Source organism: Pelophylax lessonae (genome assembly GCF_965119305.1).
Source record: "Pelophylax lessonae genome assembly, chromosome: 5".
Taxonomy (NCBI): domain Eukaryota; kingdom Metazoa; phylum Chordata; class Amphibia; order Anura; family Ranidae; genus Pelophylax; species Pelophylax lessonae.
Genome location: NC_138772.1, coordinates 381,823,419 through 381,843,301, shown reverse-complemented (window position 1 = coordinate 381,843,301; position 19,883 = coordinate 381,823,419). Strand labels below are relative to the sequence as shown.

Below are 19,883 nucleotides of genomic sequence, written 5' to 3'. Positions count from 1 at the left end.
CTATGATCCACAGAGGAGGAATCAACATAGCTTAAAAGGCATGTGAGGAGGGTCGCTAAAAAGTTAGTCCCGGGAAACAATTTAAAGTACCTACAACCTCAGCCCAATAGCTTTTCAACTTGGGACATCACCTCAAGAGATGGAGGAGGGATCCAGGTGTGCGACCACCCCTATCACAACAGGGGTAGTCTCTCACACCAGTGTGTGTGTGTGTGTGTGTGTGTGTGTGTGTGTGTGTGTGTGTGTGTATTTGGGGGTTTTATATACCCTGTGCAAGATCAACACCTAGGTCAGCCTATGAGAGGTAAAATTAATTGGAGATTGTGCCTAGGTCTTTCTCCCATCCTGGTCCACAGTACATGAAGCCTACAACCTAGCCAAAGGCATAAGGCAGCTGAATTGCCCTTTGGACATTTTCTGCCAAGTCCAAAAGAAATGTTTCTTTCAAAAGGAGTCTTACCTAGACAGCCCAACCTGAGAGTTATGAGAGAGTGGCAGGAGTTTTGAAAAACGTCCTTGGTGAGGAAGTTTTTAAAACTATGTACCAGTTTCAGTAGAATTACATAAACCCATACTGGTATTGGAAGTAAAAAAAATTTATGGGACAAGAGGTGGTATGTCTCTTTGGAACACATGAGATGTCTCTTACAAGCAGATTCAGCTGTTCAAATCTTAAAGTATAACTAACTAAAAGGCAAAACTTTTTTTTTCGTTTTGGACAGAGCAGAAATGGATTAGAACGCCTATTAGTTTTGGTATTCCTATCTGTGCCCCCATTAGGGAAATTCACCCTCTCCATCTGTCCTGTTTAGTACCCAAAAACGTAATAGAGTGGGAATCTTTCAATGGGGACACAAGTTCTGGTGACCTGGGAGCCCCAGGGGATTTCCTTAATTTGCAGGGATTTCCTCTCACTTTCTATTTTGGTTATGGGGCAGGAAGTGAAGTGAAATCTCCCCAATGGGACACAGACTCTATGCAATATGATTAAAAAAAAAAAGTTGCTTTTTTTTAGTGTAGCAATCTATTTTGGGCGAAATTAACGTTTGTGTTGTTACTACTTGTCTGAGCTTCTGTCATGCAGATGTCATCTAGCTGACCCAATTTACCAAACTGCCTACATCCATGTCTGTATTTTTGATAATTGTTAAATAAAGAATAACAAAAAAGAAAAAGAAAAAAGTTTTGCCTATAGTTTTACTTTAGGTCAGAGCAAATGAACATAAATAGGAGCCATTTCTGGATTTTTGTTTCGTGACATGTTCCAGGGTATCTAAACAAAAACGAACAGCAGATGGAAGAAACTAACTGGTCTGTATCTGCAGATCTTGAAAGACAGGGTCGTGTCGGTTGTTCGTTGTCTAGGTACAGTTAGCTGCAGTTTGACATACTGAAATAGTAGTCAGACTTGGTTCCAGGGCTGGGTTTGCCAGGGTAAAGACAGCTTTTAATAGCATCTCAAATTTTCTGTCCACAGATTCTGTAAAAGACGGAACATCTTCAAAGGGTACAGTGAGCTGTATGATTAGGACAGAGATTGAAGGGTCAGTCATATGAATAGATCATGTGTCGGCTTAAAAATCCTTTTCAGGGGTTTCCCCCAACTGTCATAGATCTGCTTGTGAACAGGGAATGTTTTGCAAGGCTTAGTAGACCTCTTTCTGCCTAAAGGGGCATTGCAAGAGGGAGGCAGGTCTACCTGTAGAGTGCCTAGACTTTTGCGTACAGGGGCCACATGCTTTTATACATTAGCAAGCATATTGAGGGTAGCTCCTTCTTCAATAAAAGGACAGTGTAGGAAGGAGAAATCTTCTACAGCTTCCTCTTACACTGGCTCTACGTCCTCTTCATTCAGCTCTGATTTAGAGTCATTTAGCACCAGCATATCAGGGTCTGACTGAAATTGTAACATAGATGCAGAGTGTTCTGTTTTTGTCAAATAGGCCACTTGCTGCATGGCTGAAATAGAACTTAAATCAAATGCTGTAGCCGGTGTCAAGATTGGTTCACTGAGAATTAGTGTTGAGCGGGCCTCTGGCATAGCAAATGTGTGACTGCTGTTTAGAGTGGTATCTCTTTCCCATGCTCTCTCTGGCATAGCTACTAGTGAAGGTATTCCCCTGTGGTGTACTGACAAGTGTGGGAAATAATGTAAGCTCGTCCGACACCACTCTGCACGGAAACCTTACGAATGGGCGGGAGGAAGCGCCAGAGTATCTTAAACAGGGCCCTAGACAGAAACTGTGTTGGTATGCGACAAGTGGTGTAATGTAACACCCAGTCATCCACCTTAGACTGAACTCTGAGTGGGTGAATTTTATAGCCAATTTTGAAGAGTTTACTCCATAAAAGGAATACATTCTAAACATAGCCCTGTTCTATGCAGTAACTGTCAAAAATACAGAGTGGCCTTGTCTTACCTGCTCATAACACTGGACTGTGTAAAGAATCCAGGCTTCACCCATCACAGTGGGCATACTCCCAAAGGGGTTTGCAAGGACTAGGTTCCATTTTTAAAGGACCACAGCCCTCGACCTGTATAGCACTTGTGGATAACTCAACACTATGCACAAAGTGCCAGATGAGCTCCTCACGCAGGATCCAAGCAACATTTCAAGCTTTCCCCACATTGTGGCATGTGGGTATGGTTACCAAAGTTGTGCGGAGGTTTCACGGACATGGATACACTGCTTCTGTAGGCAGTGAGTTTAATAAAAGAGAGTCTTTAGAAAAATAATAAAAGAAAAAAATAAAGGATTGAAGTACTTGTTTCCCTGGCAAGAAAATAAAAAAAAGGAAGGAGGTCCACCTACAGACACTATCACAAAACTGAGGACTCAGAGTGGAGTTGGGTTATAGGAGAGGCACGTGTTTTCAAAAGCTTGCTAGTGTCCAATCACCTGAAGATACAAGCCTATTACCCATGGTGATTGAAAAGGTTGCCTGTGGTATGTACTGTACGAATAAGATATTCTATTTAGGAGAATACACATCTGCACTAAATAGTGTATTTTTTAAAGATTTGCCTGAATTTCAACTTTAACCTTACAAATAAAAGGCTCACCTTAGAGTTACTCCATTTGCCCTCATCGAATAGATCCCCAAGGATGAAAACTATATCAGGCTGCATTAGCCAAAGTGCACTTTGATAGGCTCTTTCCATTTGCCACTCCCTAAATCAACGAATAAGACATATATTAAATTAAGCTTACATAGTAGACTAGTATATTTTCTCAGAATACAAAAAATAATAAAGAAAATTTAGCAAAAGTACAAGTACATTTTATTACAGTAGCTTTCAACTATACAATATACATATACCCTACCCAGTGAGGTGAACAGCCTCAGATGACACGCAGAGATGAAACAAATCGCCCTACATAAGTCTTACATGTATATCTGCTGCCTTCAAGCTTTATATATGCTTTAGAAAGTGCACATCGTGTTTGAGTATTTCTCTTCCTGTTCAGCGCAGGGAGTGCTGTGTGGATATACACCGTGTGACAGCTGATTGGAGGAAATGCAACACACCCCCACTCCACATACCGTAGGCAGAGGAAGGAAGGAATGTGCTGTGAATAGACCAGCTATCTGCTAATTTATAGCACCCACCCAAGACACAAATTTCAGCCAGGTTTTATCCCAGTTGATGGATAACTTGCCAGAAGTGATCATGCTGATAAAAGAAGAACGGAGCAAGAGAAAGCTTCAGGACTTAGTAATTTGGACAGAGATAAGAAAACACTGCAGATATATGTGCCTAGGTCCAATTTCATGAATCAGATTTACATCCACTTTAAGGAGTGCAGTCTGCAAGTTCTCTCTGGGTTTACTGAAGATTTGTTGCTTTTTTTCTGGTCTCAAAGTGTTCGTACATCAAAGAAATCTGACTGCTAACACCCAATTTTGACATTAACTAAAAGGTCTTGGTTATTCAACCTTTCACAACTAAATGTTCCTTCAAAGTGATATTAAAGCTTCAAGTTTTTTTGTTTTTTTTTAATACAATAACAAACATGTTATACTTAACTGTAGGTAAGATAGCCACTCACAGGATAAATAATATAAACAAGCGCTTGAAAATAAATATCGACCCAGGGTTTGAATTTGTCAATGTCCTGATTCAGGAGTGCGTGGAGACATCCCTGGGAAGAGCTTGCACTCATGATGTCACCGCGTACGCCTGAATAAGGACATCAGTGGATTCAAACCAGGGACCAATATTATCTATTTTTAAGCACTTGTTTATATTATTTTTTGTGGGTGGCTATCTTCATTTATTTTAATAAATTTGTATACCAGTTTTACACTATGTGGGTCCCCCCTGGTTTTGTTTTTTTATGTTTTATGACGGAGTATCCTATGCGTTTTTTTGGGAGACTGTAGTAACCATTGAAAAATGAGGAGGAGAGAAAGGTTCCCATCAGAGATTACATTAGAGGATACAGCCTATTTAACTTTTTGTAATTAAAGGGTCCACATGCTCTGGTAAGAGTCTATTTTATTCTATGATGGCGGTACACCTGGGTGATCCACATTCTGGATTAGAATGTACACCATATATTTGATTTCTTCGCTCCCGAGCTACCCTGTCTGCATGTATTGACACAGACAGGGCAGCTCCCTCATCGCAGGATTTCACTGACAGCTGCGGAGGCCAATGGCTCCTGCTGCTATCAATCTTTCCAGTGAGGAGGGACACAGCCACTGCTCCAACGCACAGTGCTGGATCGAAAAATGGACTAGGGGAGCTGGGGGGTATTCTGTGACACAAGGTTTTTTACCTTAATGCATAGAATGCATTAAAATAAAATAAAAAGGGGTGTAGCCTGCGTGCATAGCCAATGCTTGGATAGTTCCTGTGCTCCGCAAGAGACCTAGGGCTTCTAGGTTCCCAGTGACAGGCGAGGGACGAGCCGCAACACAGAGCGGAGAGCACCGGGAGTCCAGCGCGACATGTCTCGCAGGAGAAAAAATGAAACCCGCCCGAAAAAGCTGACTGCTTTCTTTCAACAGGCAAGCAGGAGTAGCAGGCAAGATAGTGCCGGCTCTCCATCGCCATGCTGTGGTACCCAGCCTTTGGCAGCACACTACTCCGCAGCTTCTCCCTCACAAGGATCTCCCAGAGCATTCTCCTCTCTGCTGCACAATCTACACCATTGAATGGGAGCCCAGTTATGTCAGTTATGTTATAAACCCCGGCTGGATGATATAGCCTTTTCTCCTGGTGAGTTTTCCACAAGTCCCATAGCACGGAATCACACAAGAGAACTCCCTAAATCCATCATTTCTTTCCCCACCCACAACCAGCCGCTTATGGACACCACTATGAAAAGGCATGCTGGTGTCACTGAAAAGCTCCACCTATGCAGATATCATGCAGCTAACCACCCATTTTAAAGAAGTAATACATTTTCTTGGGGCTAGCGTTGACCGTGTAGAAACAAAAATGGACGAATTTGCGCACACCATTAATGACCTTATAGACGCGCACGATGACCAATCAGATGATCACGCTTGGATCAAAGCAAAATTAGCGGACCTGGAAGACAGATCCAGACGCAATAATCTGAAAATAGGGGTATCCTGGAAACTGTTCAGGCATCTGAATTGCGTCATTACGCTCCGGATTTGTTCAAAATGCTTTTACCTGATATACCAAACGTTAAATTGGCTATAGATAGGATTCACGCGTACCTAAACCGTCGTTAATCCCAGAAAAGGTACCTAGGGATGTGTTAATGCAGATCCATTTTTGTTCATGTAAAAGACCAACTAATGTCCATTTCACGAAACCGTAGTGCCCTTCCTGCACCGTACAGCAGCCTACAATTCTTTGCTGACAACTCTCAATACACTATGCAGCTGCGCAAGAAGCTAGCTACCATCACAAAGCCTCTGCAGAATCACTCCATCACCTATAAGTGGGGTAACCCCACTAAACTGCTAGTGTTTAAGGATGAAAAGAATCACACAATCACTTCCATGGAAACTGGGCTGCAACTTCTAAAACAATGGGGTATTGTCCCTGATCACCTGCACACTAAGCAAATCTCAATTCCTCAGAAAAAGCCTATTGAATGGCACCAAGTACCGTCATCTCCCTCATCTGCCTCATGAACGCCAGAGGAGCTTTAGCAAAGTTTTGTTCCTCTTCCCTTGGCCTCCGGTTTATGCCTAATGATCTGTGCCGAAAGACTCCCCCCACCCACCCCCCTACACTATTTAGGCAGTCCTGGTTATTTGGTTATTTCTGCACTCAGATATTTGATCCACCCTTTTAACCTTCTTTTGTTTTCTATGAATCTGTTCTTTGAGTCTGAGAAAAAGCTGCTTGAATTAGTATTCACTGCCGCGGTTCTTACGCCAAGAATGCCTTCCTGCAAGCCGTCACAAAGAATTGCTGAAACCTCATTGTCCAGCCACAAGTTTTACGCAAGTCCCTTTTATATTGCTCCCAGCCCTACTCAAGTCCTGCACCATGGCACTTAACACCCTCTCTATTAATGCTAGGGGTCTTAACCACCCCGCTAAGAGGAGGTCCCTTTGGAAGGAAGCCATGCTTCTTAGAGCTGATGTCCTTTGTGCTCAAGAGACACACTTTCATAAATCTTCTCCTCCATCCTGCTGCCACCCCAACTTTCCTCACACTTTTACTGCCTCTATACCCAAAAAGCAGAGAGAAGTGATGGTAGCAATCAGAGACACTGTAACTTTCCAGCTACTCTCAGAAGAGGTGGACCCTGCCAGCAGATTGGTTTGCGATATTAACGCTACCAGATACACACTGGTCAACATTTATGCCCCAAACCGGCACCAGCTTTGCTTTCTTAACAAGCTCATGAAAAAACTGGATAAAAAAACCCTACTTCTGTGTGGGGACTTCAATCTGCTCCCGGACCCTCTAATGGACTCTACCTCTCATCATAAGCGACCCATGGCATCCTTGCAACCTTTCATCCACTCTCAGGATCCATTTGATGCCTGGCGGTGTCTGCACACTTCGGAGAGGGACTACTCCTACTTTTCTGCTGCACATGGATGATACTCAAAGATCGATCTATTCTTAGTCGACAAATGGCTTTTACAAAAAGTCCAAGACATCTCCATCAAGGAAATCTCCTGGTCGAATCACGCCTCTGTATTTCTTACAATCACTGACTCTCTCGCCCCGAATTCAACATTTCTTTGGAGATCTAACCAGGCTTTACTCCAGTCACCAGAAACCAAAAATATCACGGAAGACAATCGGAGATCCCTTTTTCCAAACCAACGTGGGATCAATGGCGGGCCTGTTAATGTTGTGGAATGCTCATAGGTTTTTTGTGGAATGCTCATAAGTTTTTTATAAGGGATATATTTATCATCATGTTGGGTTCTGGGGTGAAGAGGGGGAGGCAGCAGCAGTTAGATGCCTTGCTTTTGAAGATAAGGGCCATAGAGACCCAAAACAAAGGCAATCCTAGTCCCACCCTTAGCTCCAAATTACTTGCCCTCAGGTCTGACCTTCGCGGCCTGCTGCTTGAATTTCATGAACGCGCCATTAGACCCATGCAAATGTCCCAATATGCTAGTGGGAATAAAGCTTGAAAACTTCTGGCAAGCAGGCTGCGTGGCCTTTGGACCAAAAAAAAAAAAATACCCCACGTGTTCCACCCATCCTCCAGTAAAAAAAGTGTTCAACCCCCAGGAGATTGCTAACGCTTTTAGCTCACAATATGGCTCCCTATATAATCTAAAAGATGATAACTCTACCCCCCAACCATCTTAGCGCATCATTGAAGATTTTTTGGAAAAAAATTCAGCTCCCTAAATTGACACCTACTTAACTGGCGGAGTTGAACCCCACCATCAAAACTTCTGAAATTTCTAAGATTGTAAAATCCCTGCCTACCAACAAGGCACAAGGCCCCGATGGCTACAGTGGAGAGTATTACAAATATTTTTATCATATCCACGTGCACTATCTTGAAGATGTCTTCAACTCTGCTGCAGCCCCCCTTTCTTTTTCCCAAAAGAAATGCTTGAGGCTTTGAATGTCACATTACCAAAGCCGGGGAAGACCCCTGATGTGCCCCAGAATTTTAGACCAATTTCTTTGCTAAATGTTGACTTAAAGATCTACGCCAAACTATTGGCATCACGTCTGATAGACGTTCTGCCTACTCTGGTTCACCCTGACCAAACGGGCTTTACATAGGGGAGACAGTCCCCAGATGCCACAAGAAAGGTGATTAACGTTCTGCACTACACTAGACGGACAGGAACGCCTTCTCTGCTCCTGTCACTGGATGCGGAGAAGGCGTTTGATCGGGAGCACTGGGAATACCTAGCAGAGGTACTTCGGAGGTTTGGTTTTTCTGGAACCAAATTCTCAGTCATCATGGCACTCTACACATGTCCTTCGTCTCGTGTATATGTAGACGGCATGCTATCAGAACCCTTCCTCATCTCTAATGTTACTCGTCAGGGATGCCCCTTGTCCCCTCTCATTTTCAACCTCCTAATGGCGCCTTTGGCTTAATATATCCGCTCACACCCCGATATTCAGGGTTTTAAAATAGGCCCCAATACCCACACCTTGAGCTTATTTGCCGACAACGTAATCCTCATGTTAACCAAGGCTGAGACGTCCTTGACAGCGGCTTACGCTGCACTATTATTGTTCCAAGGCATCTCCTATTATAAAATGAATGCCACAAAATCATACATCTTAGACCTAGGTTTAAAACCCGTGGTTAGGAAATCACTGGCCGCTGCACTCCCCTTTGGTTGGAGGGATAAGGGGATTACTTATTTAGGTATCACTGTGACAGGGGACACCAATCTCTTGTTTAAAACCAACTACTTGCCCTTCCCGACTACATTACACACTTCCCTGCTGCATATATCTAAGACAGAACTTTCATGGTTGGGTAGGCTGGCAGCATTCAAGATGTTAGCTTTGCCAAAACTCTTATACCTCTTTAGAACCCTCCCCATTATGATACCTTTGTACCATCTCCGCACTCTACAGACTATCATCAAGTTCATATGGCAAAATAAGAAGCCTCGCTGCTCATTTAAACACGGGAAGGCGGGAGGCTTAGGCCAAGTGGTAATACAAGATTATTATTTCGCTTCGGTCCTAACCCAACTTAAAATTAGGTTTACGCGCCCTAGGGACTCCCTCTGGACCTCAATAGAGGCGGAGTCGGTGTCAGGCAAAAATCTGACCACATTCCTGATGGCTCAAAGGCTTAAACGCCACGTCCCGCCTCCACTGTCCCCCCACAGTGTTAGCGTCTTTTAAAGCTTGGGAAACCATCATCTCTTCATCGCATACTGGCCCAATAAACATCATACCCATTACCTCAGTATGTAATTCACTTATTCCAGATATCAATTTGAAAAAAATGGTCTGTTAGCGGAATAGCTAAACTAAATCAGCTGTACTCCTCGGCCAAACTCAAAGCTTTCAGTGCTCTCCAAACAGAGTTTAATTTACCTCATCCAGAGTACTTCACCTACCTGCGGGTCTCTTCTCTATTAAAAAAACAGCCGAACCTGAATTGCTCCCTTCCCAGTAGTCTTGCATCATATCTCCAAAACCCAGGGATAGTTAAAGGGGGAATCTCTCTAATCTACCCTCTCCTTGAGAGCAAACTTAATTTTGACAAATCACACACACTCAAGGCATGGGAGAGGGATATTGGATTGACCCACTCTCCAGATTAGTGGCGTCAGGCCATGTTAGCGACTCATAAATGTTCCAGGAATGCTAACATGTGGGAGTTAATGCACAAAATCACACACAGATGGTACTTGACCCCCTACCATATATCTAGGTTTTATCCACAGGCTTCCAGCCTCTGTTGGAGGAACTGCGGACAGGTGGAAACACTCTTTCACCTTCTGTGGTTGTGGAAAGTATTGGCCAGATTTTGGCCCTGTATTTTTCACCTCTTGTCTGTGGTCCTTGCCACCCCAGTGCAGTTGTCTCCAGGCCTGGCGCTTCTGAACTTAGATATTGACAGTATTCCCTTTCCTTTAAGAAATGTTACAATTAACATCCTCTTGGCGGCCAGACTGACCCTGATGAGACACTGGAAATCACCTTTAGTTCCTGTAGCAATATTTCCAGGCCTTGGGCCTGAGGTGGGTCTGCCATCAGTACCGGTAACACTTCCAACACATTTAAGTTGTGAACCCAGGTGTGAGAACTGAGACAATGACCATTCCAGCATCTTTGGTTTGTTTTGTTTTACTGTATTTAGGGGATGGGAGAAGGGAATGAGTGGGATAATCCTCTGGCTCTTCTAGGCTTAACTGGACTTTGTACAAAAAATGCTCACTAACGCTGTCTTGGTGCCAGCTGAATGCCAACCAGCGCTTCCTGATGCTTCGAATGCTGCTTGACTGAATTAGTGCTGGAACCTCGACTTTAACTTGGATTGTTAGCTCAGAAGCTCCAGGACTGTAGAACTCTTGACTCCTGATACTTAGTGTAGCTCAAAAGTCACTGAACAGCTCCTTCTAACCCTTCACTGGCTGAGGTAGCTCCTTGTCACTACTTGTGCTGCTGCAACTCTCAACTTGTACTGTACACTGACTCTTCAGGGCCCAAACTGCAGGTACCCCCTCTAATACTTCAGGGTCCCCTGACCAGGGACCCCCTTTAACAGTTAGCTGACTCCTGGATCCCTAGAACCTTCTCCAGAGTGGCCCCCTTTGACACTAGGCAGACCCCGAGGGGCAATCAGTACTAACGACCTTTGTAGGCTTTCCTGGGACTGGACCCCTCTCTCTCCGCTGGTTCTCGGCACACCGGATTCCCTCTGCAGCTCAGCTCCCCACTCTTTGGATTCCCAGGCCGCCACCCGGGACACCCGCTTCCTCTGACAGGAGGAGAGACAGCCGTACTCTCCCTCCTGGGACTCTGCTTCCCGCCAAAGACGCTGCGTCATGCGTTCCTTCAGAACGTATACCCACTCCCAGAATCCTCTGCGGCAGAATCTGCCTTCTGGGGTAGATACAGGCCTGAGTGTGTCTCTGATTGGGTTTCCTCCACTGTCCAATGAGAATCCTCTCATGGAGCCAGTGGGGAGACTCCCCTCTCAGCAGACACACCTGGGAGACATGACAGCCAGCTGAAATCATGGCCCTGCTGTTAGGCAGCCAAGGCCCACTATACTTTACCTAGCACCTACCTGTAGGGTGCTACATTCCTAAACTAGAAGAGGTCATATCCCTCACAAACCAACACTGCATTTATGAACAAATATTTGCATCAGCATCAAACTCCTTGACATCTACAATTGATAAGTGGAGGATTTGGGTTGTTTGGCACACATCACGCATCCCGTAGAAGTCCCGTTAGACCTTCCCTGTAATGATTTTGATAGCCAATGGCAAGCTCTGACTCACCCTGTTTGGCTGTTTCATTTTCTGCACATCAAACCCGTATCCCAGATGCGGGCTAGAGCCTCTTTGTATGGTCATTTGGGAGCCAAACATTACTATTGTTATTTTACTGTTTGTTCAATCTCTTTGTATAAATTAATAAAAAAAAAAAAAAAAAAACTTAAGAGAACTTAAGATAAAAAAAAAAAAAAATACTTCAGGCTTTAGAACAACTTTAAAATATATGATATACAGTATAGTATAGTATACCTTATAGCTATTACCATAAAAATAACACTTAATTCTTCAAATTCTGAAGAGTGTCTTAGACCCTCTTTATGAATTCCCTTGTTAATCGGTTGTACCTTTTGGCATCTATCAAGATTTTACCAACCCTGTACAAGGTAAAAGAGAGTGGAGGTGCTGGAAGCCATCCATTTTGGAGATGCGGAGCTCTACATTTTAAATGCAAACAGTATTTGAGCTATGAAAAGCCAAGTGCAGAAACACAGAAACCATCAAAAAGTAATACATACCCATCTTTCATTCACTGGGTTTCAAACCAAATTCGTCCACAAAAGTGTGGCAATCATTCTCTGTAAAGCCTCGTACACACGCGTCGAAAATCAGCAGGGAATTTTCGCCCGACGACCGATCTGCCGATTTCCGGCTTGTTAGTATGGTGCTTCCGACAACCGACTCCGACTTTTCGGCTGAATAAAAATCTGGTGTGTAGGCTATAAAATTTTTGTCCGCCGTCAAAACACGGCCGATTTTCATGTAGTCAGTACAGATTGACAGGGAAAAATCTAATGAGCAAGACTGGGCATGCTCAGAGAAGAAAGAACACAAAGAAAGCAAGCAAACCAACACATGACATTACTTCTGAAGTAGAATTTTGTCGGGCGAGAAAATTCGTGTGCAGTCTAGGCACATTCCAACCAACAAAACACCACTCTGGACAAAAGACGGACGATCGGTCGGCCGATAATCGCTGCGTGTGTACTAGGCTTAAGCCACTGCCCTAACAATTTAGAAAACAACTTACAGTATCAATGGTAGTGTATTTCCTAAAACCTATGCTATGTAACATCCTTAATGACTGTTTGATTCCTGTATCACAAATCACATTTAATAGATGCTATGAGAAACTCTTTATTACTAACATGTTTGAACATCAGGCTTTTTATAAGAGACAAGACTGCAATGGGTGTATAAGAGAAAGCTCTCCTGCATCACAGGCAGAGTTCTCATGACAACAGAATATCCACAAAGAGGAAGAGAAATAATGGTGCTCTCCATTCATTCTGAATAGCACCCCCACGCATGTAAAATCGCAGTGCGTGTGCTGGAACCACAGGGAAATCGCATGGACAAAAAGACCATGTGATTTCCAAGCGACATGCGCCTTTTTTTGCAGAAACACAGGCACGGCAGCCTATTCATTTGAATGGGCTGCCGTGCCCGCACAGAATGCAGAGATGTGAGCCTAGGGTAAAGATCTCACTGAATTTCACGAATGCCCTTTCTTCTACCAGTCTGATTTTTGATGCACTGGCGATTCAAGAAAGCTAATAAAAATGCTGTAATATTATATTTGAAAACATAAAGTATTTGAAATACCACTTAACTAGATCAATTAGGGATCTTTTATATCTGGACACTCACACTTAAGTGTAAGCGATTTAATTCAGATCTATTGTATTTACATCAGCCTCCACAAGCAAGTAGCTTTCACTGGCATTCAACTGTTCAGCATGCTCATTTAATGTCAATCTACCTTTGCCCTGATAGAACTTACCTTCTTAGTTTGTCAAACCAATGACCCCTTATTTCACCCAGAAGATGAGTGTCAGATAAAAACATTGCCTTCAGGGGTGTTGAGTTGTGTGCACTAGGAGCATTCTTCAGGTCTGGCCAGGCACACTGAATTATAACAAAATAGTAAAGCAAAAACTCACAGAAAAAAATTACTAGAAAAATTATCGTCAAAAATGTCAGCAGGACGAGGCTTCTGTTAAGAAGGGAACTCTTTCCTGTACCAAACCGACTTTTCGATATGGCCATTTGTGCAAAGGTCAGATAGCTGAGCGATCAGTGCAACATCCATTAGCATGACTCTGCCTTTCCAAAGGCTGGATCAAAATGCTTGCATCTTGTCTGCAAGAAGAAACAGAAAATAGCATGCATGGCTTTAGGCATAAATTACATAAACCATGTTTATTTTATCACATTTTATATAAAACATTCAACCTAACAAATGAAACATGAATGTTCCATGCTATAAAACAAAACAAAAGAAACTGCATGTGGATGGATGGGAATTTGACTGCTCTGCTGAATGTTTGCAGATTTAAAAAAAAAAGGGACAATAATCACAGCTCAGCAATACAACTGAAGAAAGGGAATTTTCTACACTTGTTCAAGTGCAAGCAGACCTTGATATAAGGTACTTCTTCCCACACATTTAGAAAGTGTTTGTAAATAAAGTTTTAGGGGAATTACAGTGAACCTGTGCTTTGTCCATTCAAGGCAAAGCCGCAAGTTTACTGTAATCCCCCCAAAACAGCAGATGCTTTGCTCTCCAGTTACACCATTCTGGTCCACAACAGAAGGAAATACTGTTATATGTCTTGCTTGGTTAGGAGGTACATGTGACAGTGCTGGGCCAACCAGGGCTGTCACTCCGTGAAACAATAGCCTGTGTGTGCTACAACTCTGGAGACTAAAGGTGCAGATTGTCGGCCGAAAAGATTCGGCCGACGACCGATCGGCCGATTTTCGGCTTGTTAGTATGATGCTTCCGACAGCCGACAGCGCACTTTCGGCCGAACAGAATCTGTCGTGCAAGCATTAAAATTTTTGTATGCCGACACCAGAACGGCCGATTGTTCGCCAGTCAGTACAGATTTCGACCGACAGACAGCAGATTTGCAAGACTGGGCATGCTCAGAAAAGAAAAAACACAGGGAAAGTTAACCATCACTTCTGCAGTCGGCTGTTGTTGGCGGACAAAATTCGTGTGCAGTCTTTTGCACTTTTCAGCAGACACGACAGCCCGGGGACAAAAGCCGGCCGATCGTTCGGCCGACGATCGGTACGTGTGTACGGGGCTTAATAGCTCTCTCTTTGCTCCCAGTAGTGTCAATTCACAAAGCGGTTTTAGTTTAGTTTAGCCCGTTATTTTATTTATACTGCAGGTTATGCAGTTGCTGTGTAAGGCCCTGTTCACACCTGAGCGTTTTTCAGCTCGTAAAACGCATATCTCTGAAGTTTCAAAAGCCCAACAAGCAAATCCCATTCATTTCAATGGCCCCTGTTCACATATGAGCCTTTTATCCCCTGAAGCAAAACGCATGAAGCTCAAAAAAGTACATGAGCTTCTTTTTTGGCAGATTACAAGCGTTTTTGTTAGATGTCAATGCCTGCCTCCAAACACCTGCAAAAAACGCCTGAAAAAAGTCAGAAAAAAATGCCCGAAAACAATACGCTCAGGTGTGAATGGAGCCTAAAGGTAGTCTAATCTCAAAACTATGTAGCAATTTTTATCTTCCGATTTCCCCCCCCCCCCCTTTTCATGTTGGTAAAAGTTAGAAGGTTCCTTTTTTTAACCACTTTACCTCCGCTCACATGGAGGCTACTGCGGCACTCTGCCACGATCCCGTCCAGCGACGTAGACCTACGTCGCTGGACTCCTCCCCCTGTAGGCGGCGCTCGCAGCGGGAGTCGGGCCAGGGGAGGAGCAGCGGCGATCGCCGCTGCTCTTACCCGATCGTCGGGGATCGAGTCTGGAGATCCGCCCGCTGTGTGTTAACACAGCGGGCGGATCTCCATAGTGACAGGGAGCGACAGATCGGAGTGTTCAGCATAGCTGGACATCCGATCTGTCCCTGTCTCACAAAGTCACCTCCCCCCCCACACGTCAGTAAGCACCAGGCATACATTAACCCCTCCCTCTCCAATAAAATTAACCCCTTCACTGCCAGTGTCATTTTTACAGTAACAGTGCATATATATAGCACTGATTACTGCAGTAATGTCACTGGTACCCCCAAAAGTGTCAAAAATGTCAGTCAAGGGTCCGATCTGTCCGCTGCAATGTCGCAGTCCCGCAAAAAAAAAAAAAAAAAAAAAAAAAAAAAAAAAAAAAAATCGCAGATCGCCGCCATTACACGTTAAAAAAAAAAAAAAAACACCAAAAATGACAGAAATCTTTCCCGTAGTTAGTAAACAAAATAACTTTTGCGCAAACCAATCAAAATACGCTTATCGTGATTTTTTTTTACCAAACATAGGTAGCAGAAAACAAATTGGCCAAAAATTTTAAAAAAATTTGATTTTTACATTTTTTGGGGGGGAAATTTCATATTAAAAAAATGTGAAAAATATTGTTATTTTTTCAAAATAAACGCTCTTTTTTTGTTTATAGCGCAAAAAGTAAAAATCGCACAGGTGATCAAATACCACCAAAAGAAAGCTCTGTTTGTGGGAAAAAAAAGGACGTAAATTTCGTTTGGGTATGGCGTCGCACGACCGCGCAATTGTCAGTTAAAGTCGCACAGCGCCGAATCGCAAAAAGTGGCCTGGACGGAAGACAGCAAAATCCTCCGGTGGTAAAGTGGTTAAGTGTTTGTAAAAAGGAGAAAAATAAAAGTTTTGTTTTTTTTTTTTTAAATAACAAACATGCTATACTTACCTGCTCTGTGCAACAGTTTTGCACAGACCAGCCCCGATCCACCCCTTCTTGGGTCCCCCGCCTTTACTCTCGGCCCCTCCCCTTGCCGAGTGCCTCCACAGCAAGCCGCTTGCTATAGGAGCACTCGTGCGTGCTCGGTAGCAGACTCTCTGTCTATAAGACACAGAGAGCTCAGCTATGCCCCCCCACTGGCTGTGATTGACAGCAGTGGGAGTCAATAGCTCCTGCATCTGTCAATGAGAAGGGAAAGACTTGGAAGAGCCGCTGCTCTCGTGCACATGGCAGGACCGAGATTGGGCTCAGTTAAGTATTAGGGGGGGCTTAGGGGGGAGCTGCACACTAAAGGATTTTTACCTTCATGCACAAAATGCATGAATGTAAAAAACCGTCAGTCTTTATAACCACTTTAGGCTGGGTTCACGCTAGACTGTGAAGCGACTTACAGCAGAAGTCCGGTGCGTCCTGTTCACCGTTTCAGGTCCGAATTCGGACCTGAAACAGACCAGAAGACGCACACGAATTTACTGCAAACTGCTTATTAGCTGTCCCGGAGCTGAGATCCGGTCCCAGGCTCCTGACATGCAAATTGGATGCTGGGAAACCCAGCCTTAAACTGATACTAAAGTCTTATGTTTTTTTTATTAGTTAAAAATAACAAAAAAATGTTTACTTATCTGTTCTGTGCAGTGGTTTTGCACAGAGCAGCCCAGATCCTCCTCTTCTCCACTCCCGGTCCCTCCTTCCGTTAAGTGCCCCCACAGCAAGCGCCTTGCTGTGGGGGCACCTGAGCCACAGCTCCGTGTGTCCATTCTATCCTCATTTGCTGACTGACTTTAATTGACAGCAGCGGAGCCAATGGCACCTTGCTGCTGTCTCAGCCAATGAGTAGGGAAGTCCCGGGCAGCAGAAACACTCCTGCAACATTGCTGGATCTAGATGGACCTCAGGTAAGTATTAGAGGGGCTGAGGGGGGCTGCTGCACACAGAAGGCGTTTTATCTTAATACATAGAATGCATTGAGATTAAAAAAACCTTCTGCCTTTACAACCACTTTAACTACTCATTACCTAGTCATTTTATGGATGCGCCACACCACAAGACACTCATTGGCCACACACACACACCTTCTGGAGTTGACCCACACCACCAGTTGGAAAGTGTGATCCAGGAACAGGATGGGAAAACTCTCAGGTAGGGAAACAGCTGGAACCTTACCCGCAGGCAAGTTTCTACAAGAGAGGCAAACAACAAAAAGGTACGATGTGCCCTCTTGGAGGGTGAGAAAAGCAAATCACAATTGAGGACAAGGGGTGGGAAGGGCCTTTTAACTGTTTTTGGAATTGTGTTTCTTATAGAGGGTAGAGCCTTCCATCTCTCATGTAGCTGTCCTGGAAGACATTTTGGGAAATATTGGATTTCTTCTTTAGTTTTCTTATTAAAAAAGTATACAAATTAAAGTACATTTTTTAAAGGCAAAGTCTGCCTACAATCAATGAGAAATATGGGTGTATTAGGTAGAAAAATTCAGAGTGTAACGTCATGGTTTTTTCATTCAAATTCCAGTTGTTGTGAAGCTTTCAGTGTGCTGACATAACTGTTCTACCAATTCTAACAAATACACACAACTTAATTTCACCAATTATTTATCTACTAGCTTGCTACTTGTGATGCGGTCGTTGGGAAATGCACAATATAGAAGAAGAAACAAGTTGAAAGGCTAAGCTCACCTTAGAATAATGAATGCACATATTTTTTTCCCCAGGTGTATATACGTGTGTGTAAATATGGGTGTGAAATGCGGCAAAGGGTAAACCTGGCCTTTAAACTACTACTGCTAAAGAAAAACAGCTTTGGGTATCCTAAATAAAGCCTGTGTGTATTTCTGCAGCCAGAGAAAGTGCAAAGCTTACAACACATGTAAGTTGTAACCTGCAGAGGTGTTGAAGAACAACATTTCTATTAATGATCGGATATAACAGGATTAGTATTCTATGCTCTGGTCAACATACTCCAATTAAAGCGTGGCAGGTTCTATAGCCATGACATGGCAGAACATTCCAGGCACCGAGACCACAGCATACTACCAATTCTATAGCAGCTACAAATCTCTAGTTTCCTCTGGATATTTCATTAGCAGCTGCCTTAGATAACACAAGAAGCTACTTAAACCGTATATAAACCCAAGAACAAAAAATAATATGTTGCAGTGAAGTGAACTCCAGCTGAAGCCACGTGCGTTGGAGGTTGAGCCTAGCGGCGGAAGTTTTCACTTGATCACATGAGAAGCTGGATTTTACTATAAGCTCGTTTTATTTATCTATTAAATGTGAGTGCATTTTATGAAGTGGGTTCTGTGTGGTGTGTTGAGCTTAATAACCCAGGTACTGCACCATTGGAGGCTTTTTTTTTCTGTTTGTTGCCTATGACTTATGTGTGAGCTGTGTGGAGCCATCTTGGAGAGGAAATTCCATCGTTCTTAAAAGGAACCTAAACACCAGAGTTTGGTCCATCAGACTAATCTGCGTTTATGCTTTGCTGACCCTTAGGGGTCTATAATGGAGGTGAGCTTGTACTTCAACTGGTGAAAGGAGCACAAGTGGACAATTGTCATTACACTGTGGCATCTCCTCTATGAAGCACCTTATCAAATACAGACTTTGATTGCACAAGCTATAAGAAGCTTTATTATTTATTGCATTGGCCTTTTTTGCATTAAATGTTTGTTTATGGATTTAATTTGCACTGGCACATATATATATATATTAGGGATGCACCGAAATGAAAATTTTGGGCCGAAACCGAAAATGCAGGATGCCCTTGGCCGAAAACCGAAACCGAAAATGACTTTTTTCCCCAAAAAAAATTTAAAATAGATAAAAGAGGGGCATACACCAAAAACAGGTAGCGACGTACACCTGTCGCTGCCACCCTGTCACAGTATATGTACTGTGATGGGTTGGCAAGAGGTTAATTTAATTACCAATGGTATTTGTATTATGAAGCATGAGGGGGTTAATGTATTGTCACTGCTGGTCACTCATCTATTAGTGACCGACCAGTGGCAGGTAATTAACCCCTTTGTGCTGCATTAGTGCAACCAGTATCAGTGCAACCAGTGTTAATTAACACTGATACTGGTTGCACTAATGCAGCACAAAGGGGTTAATTACCTGCCACTGGTCGGTCACTAATGCAGCAGTGACCAGCAGTGACAATACATTAACCCCTCATGCTTCATAATACAAATATCATTGGTACGCTGAAATAAGGTGCAACAAATGCAGCTTGCATAAACCAATTTGTGACACTAGCAGCGCTAAAAAATATTTTTTAGCGCTGCTAGTGTCACAAATTGGTTTATGCAAGCTGCATTTGTTGCACCTTATTTCAGTTTTCCCCTTGTATAGCAGCAGCTTTCACCTTCACGGTTTTTATTTCAATTGTTCTTATAGTGTATTTTAGTGCTGGGTGAGTAAGTGACTTTACAGTATTAGTGTTTTGAATTCTTGCTCCTTTGATCTACATCATTGGTAAGCTGCCTCAGCTCCCCCCCCCTCTGGCTCAGCATCCCTTATTCAAAAGTCCCGCCTCTGGCCGGCGGCACCGCCTCCCAGTGATGTCACTACTAGGATCTGTGTTGAATGAAGTGACACACCGGGCGGGGGGGGGGGGGGGCGGGGCGAGCGGCCGCTATAGATATAACTATGTGATCCTTCCTGTCAGCTCAGCCGGACTATATATGAATGAGAAGTGACCTGACATCGGGCGGGGGGGCGGCCGCTATTAGCTGTAACTATGTGAGCCT

General features: G+C 43.6%; 1 protein-coding gene across 1 annotated transcript in view; it reads right to left on the bottom strand.

The window, feature by feature from the left end:
- MPPE1 (metallophosphoesterase 1) overlaps positions 1–13,578 on the bottom strand; it is a 176,819-nt gene extending 163,241 nt beyond the window's left edge. Inside the window, exons 1-2 of the mRNA XM_082257845.1 lie at positions 13,184–13,578; positions 3,065–3,173 (exon numbers count right to left, since the gene is read on the bottom strand). Coding sequence (XP_082113971.1) covers positions 3,065–3,173; positions 13,184–13,449 — 375 coding nt within the window. The 5' untranslated portion in view covers positions 13,450–13,578. The remainder of the gene's footprint in view (positions 1–3,064; positions 3,174–13,183) is intronic.
- Positions 13,579–19,883: the final 6,305 nt, after the last annotated feature.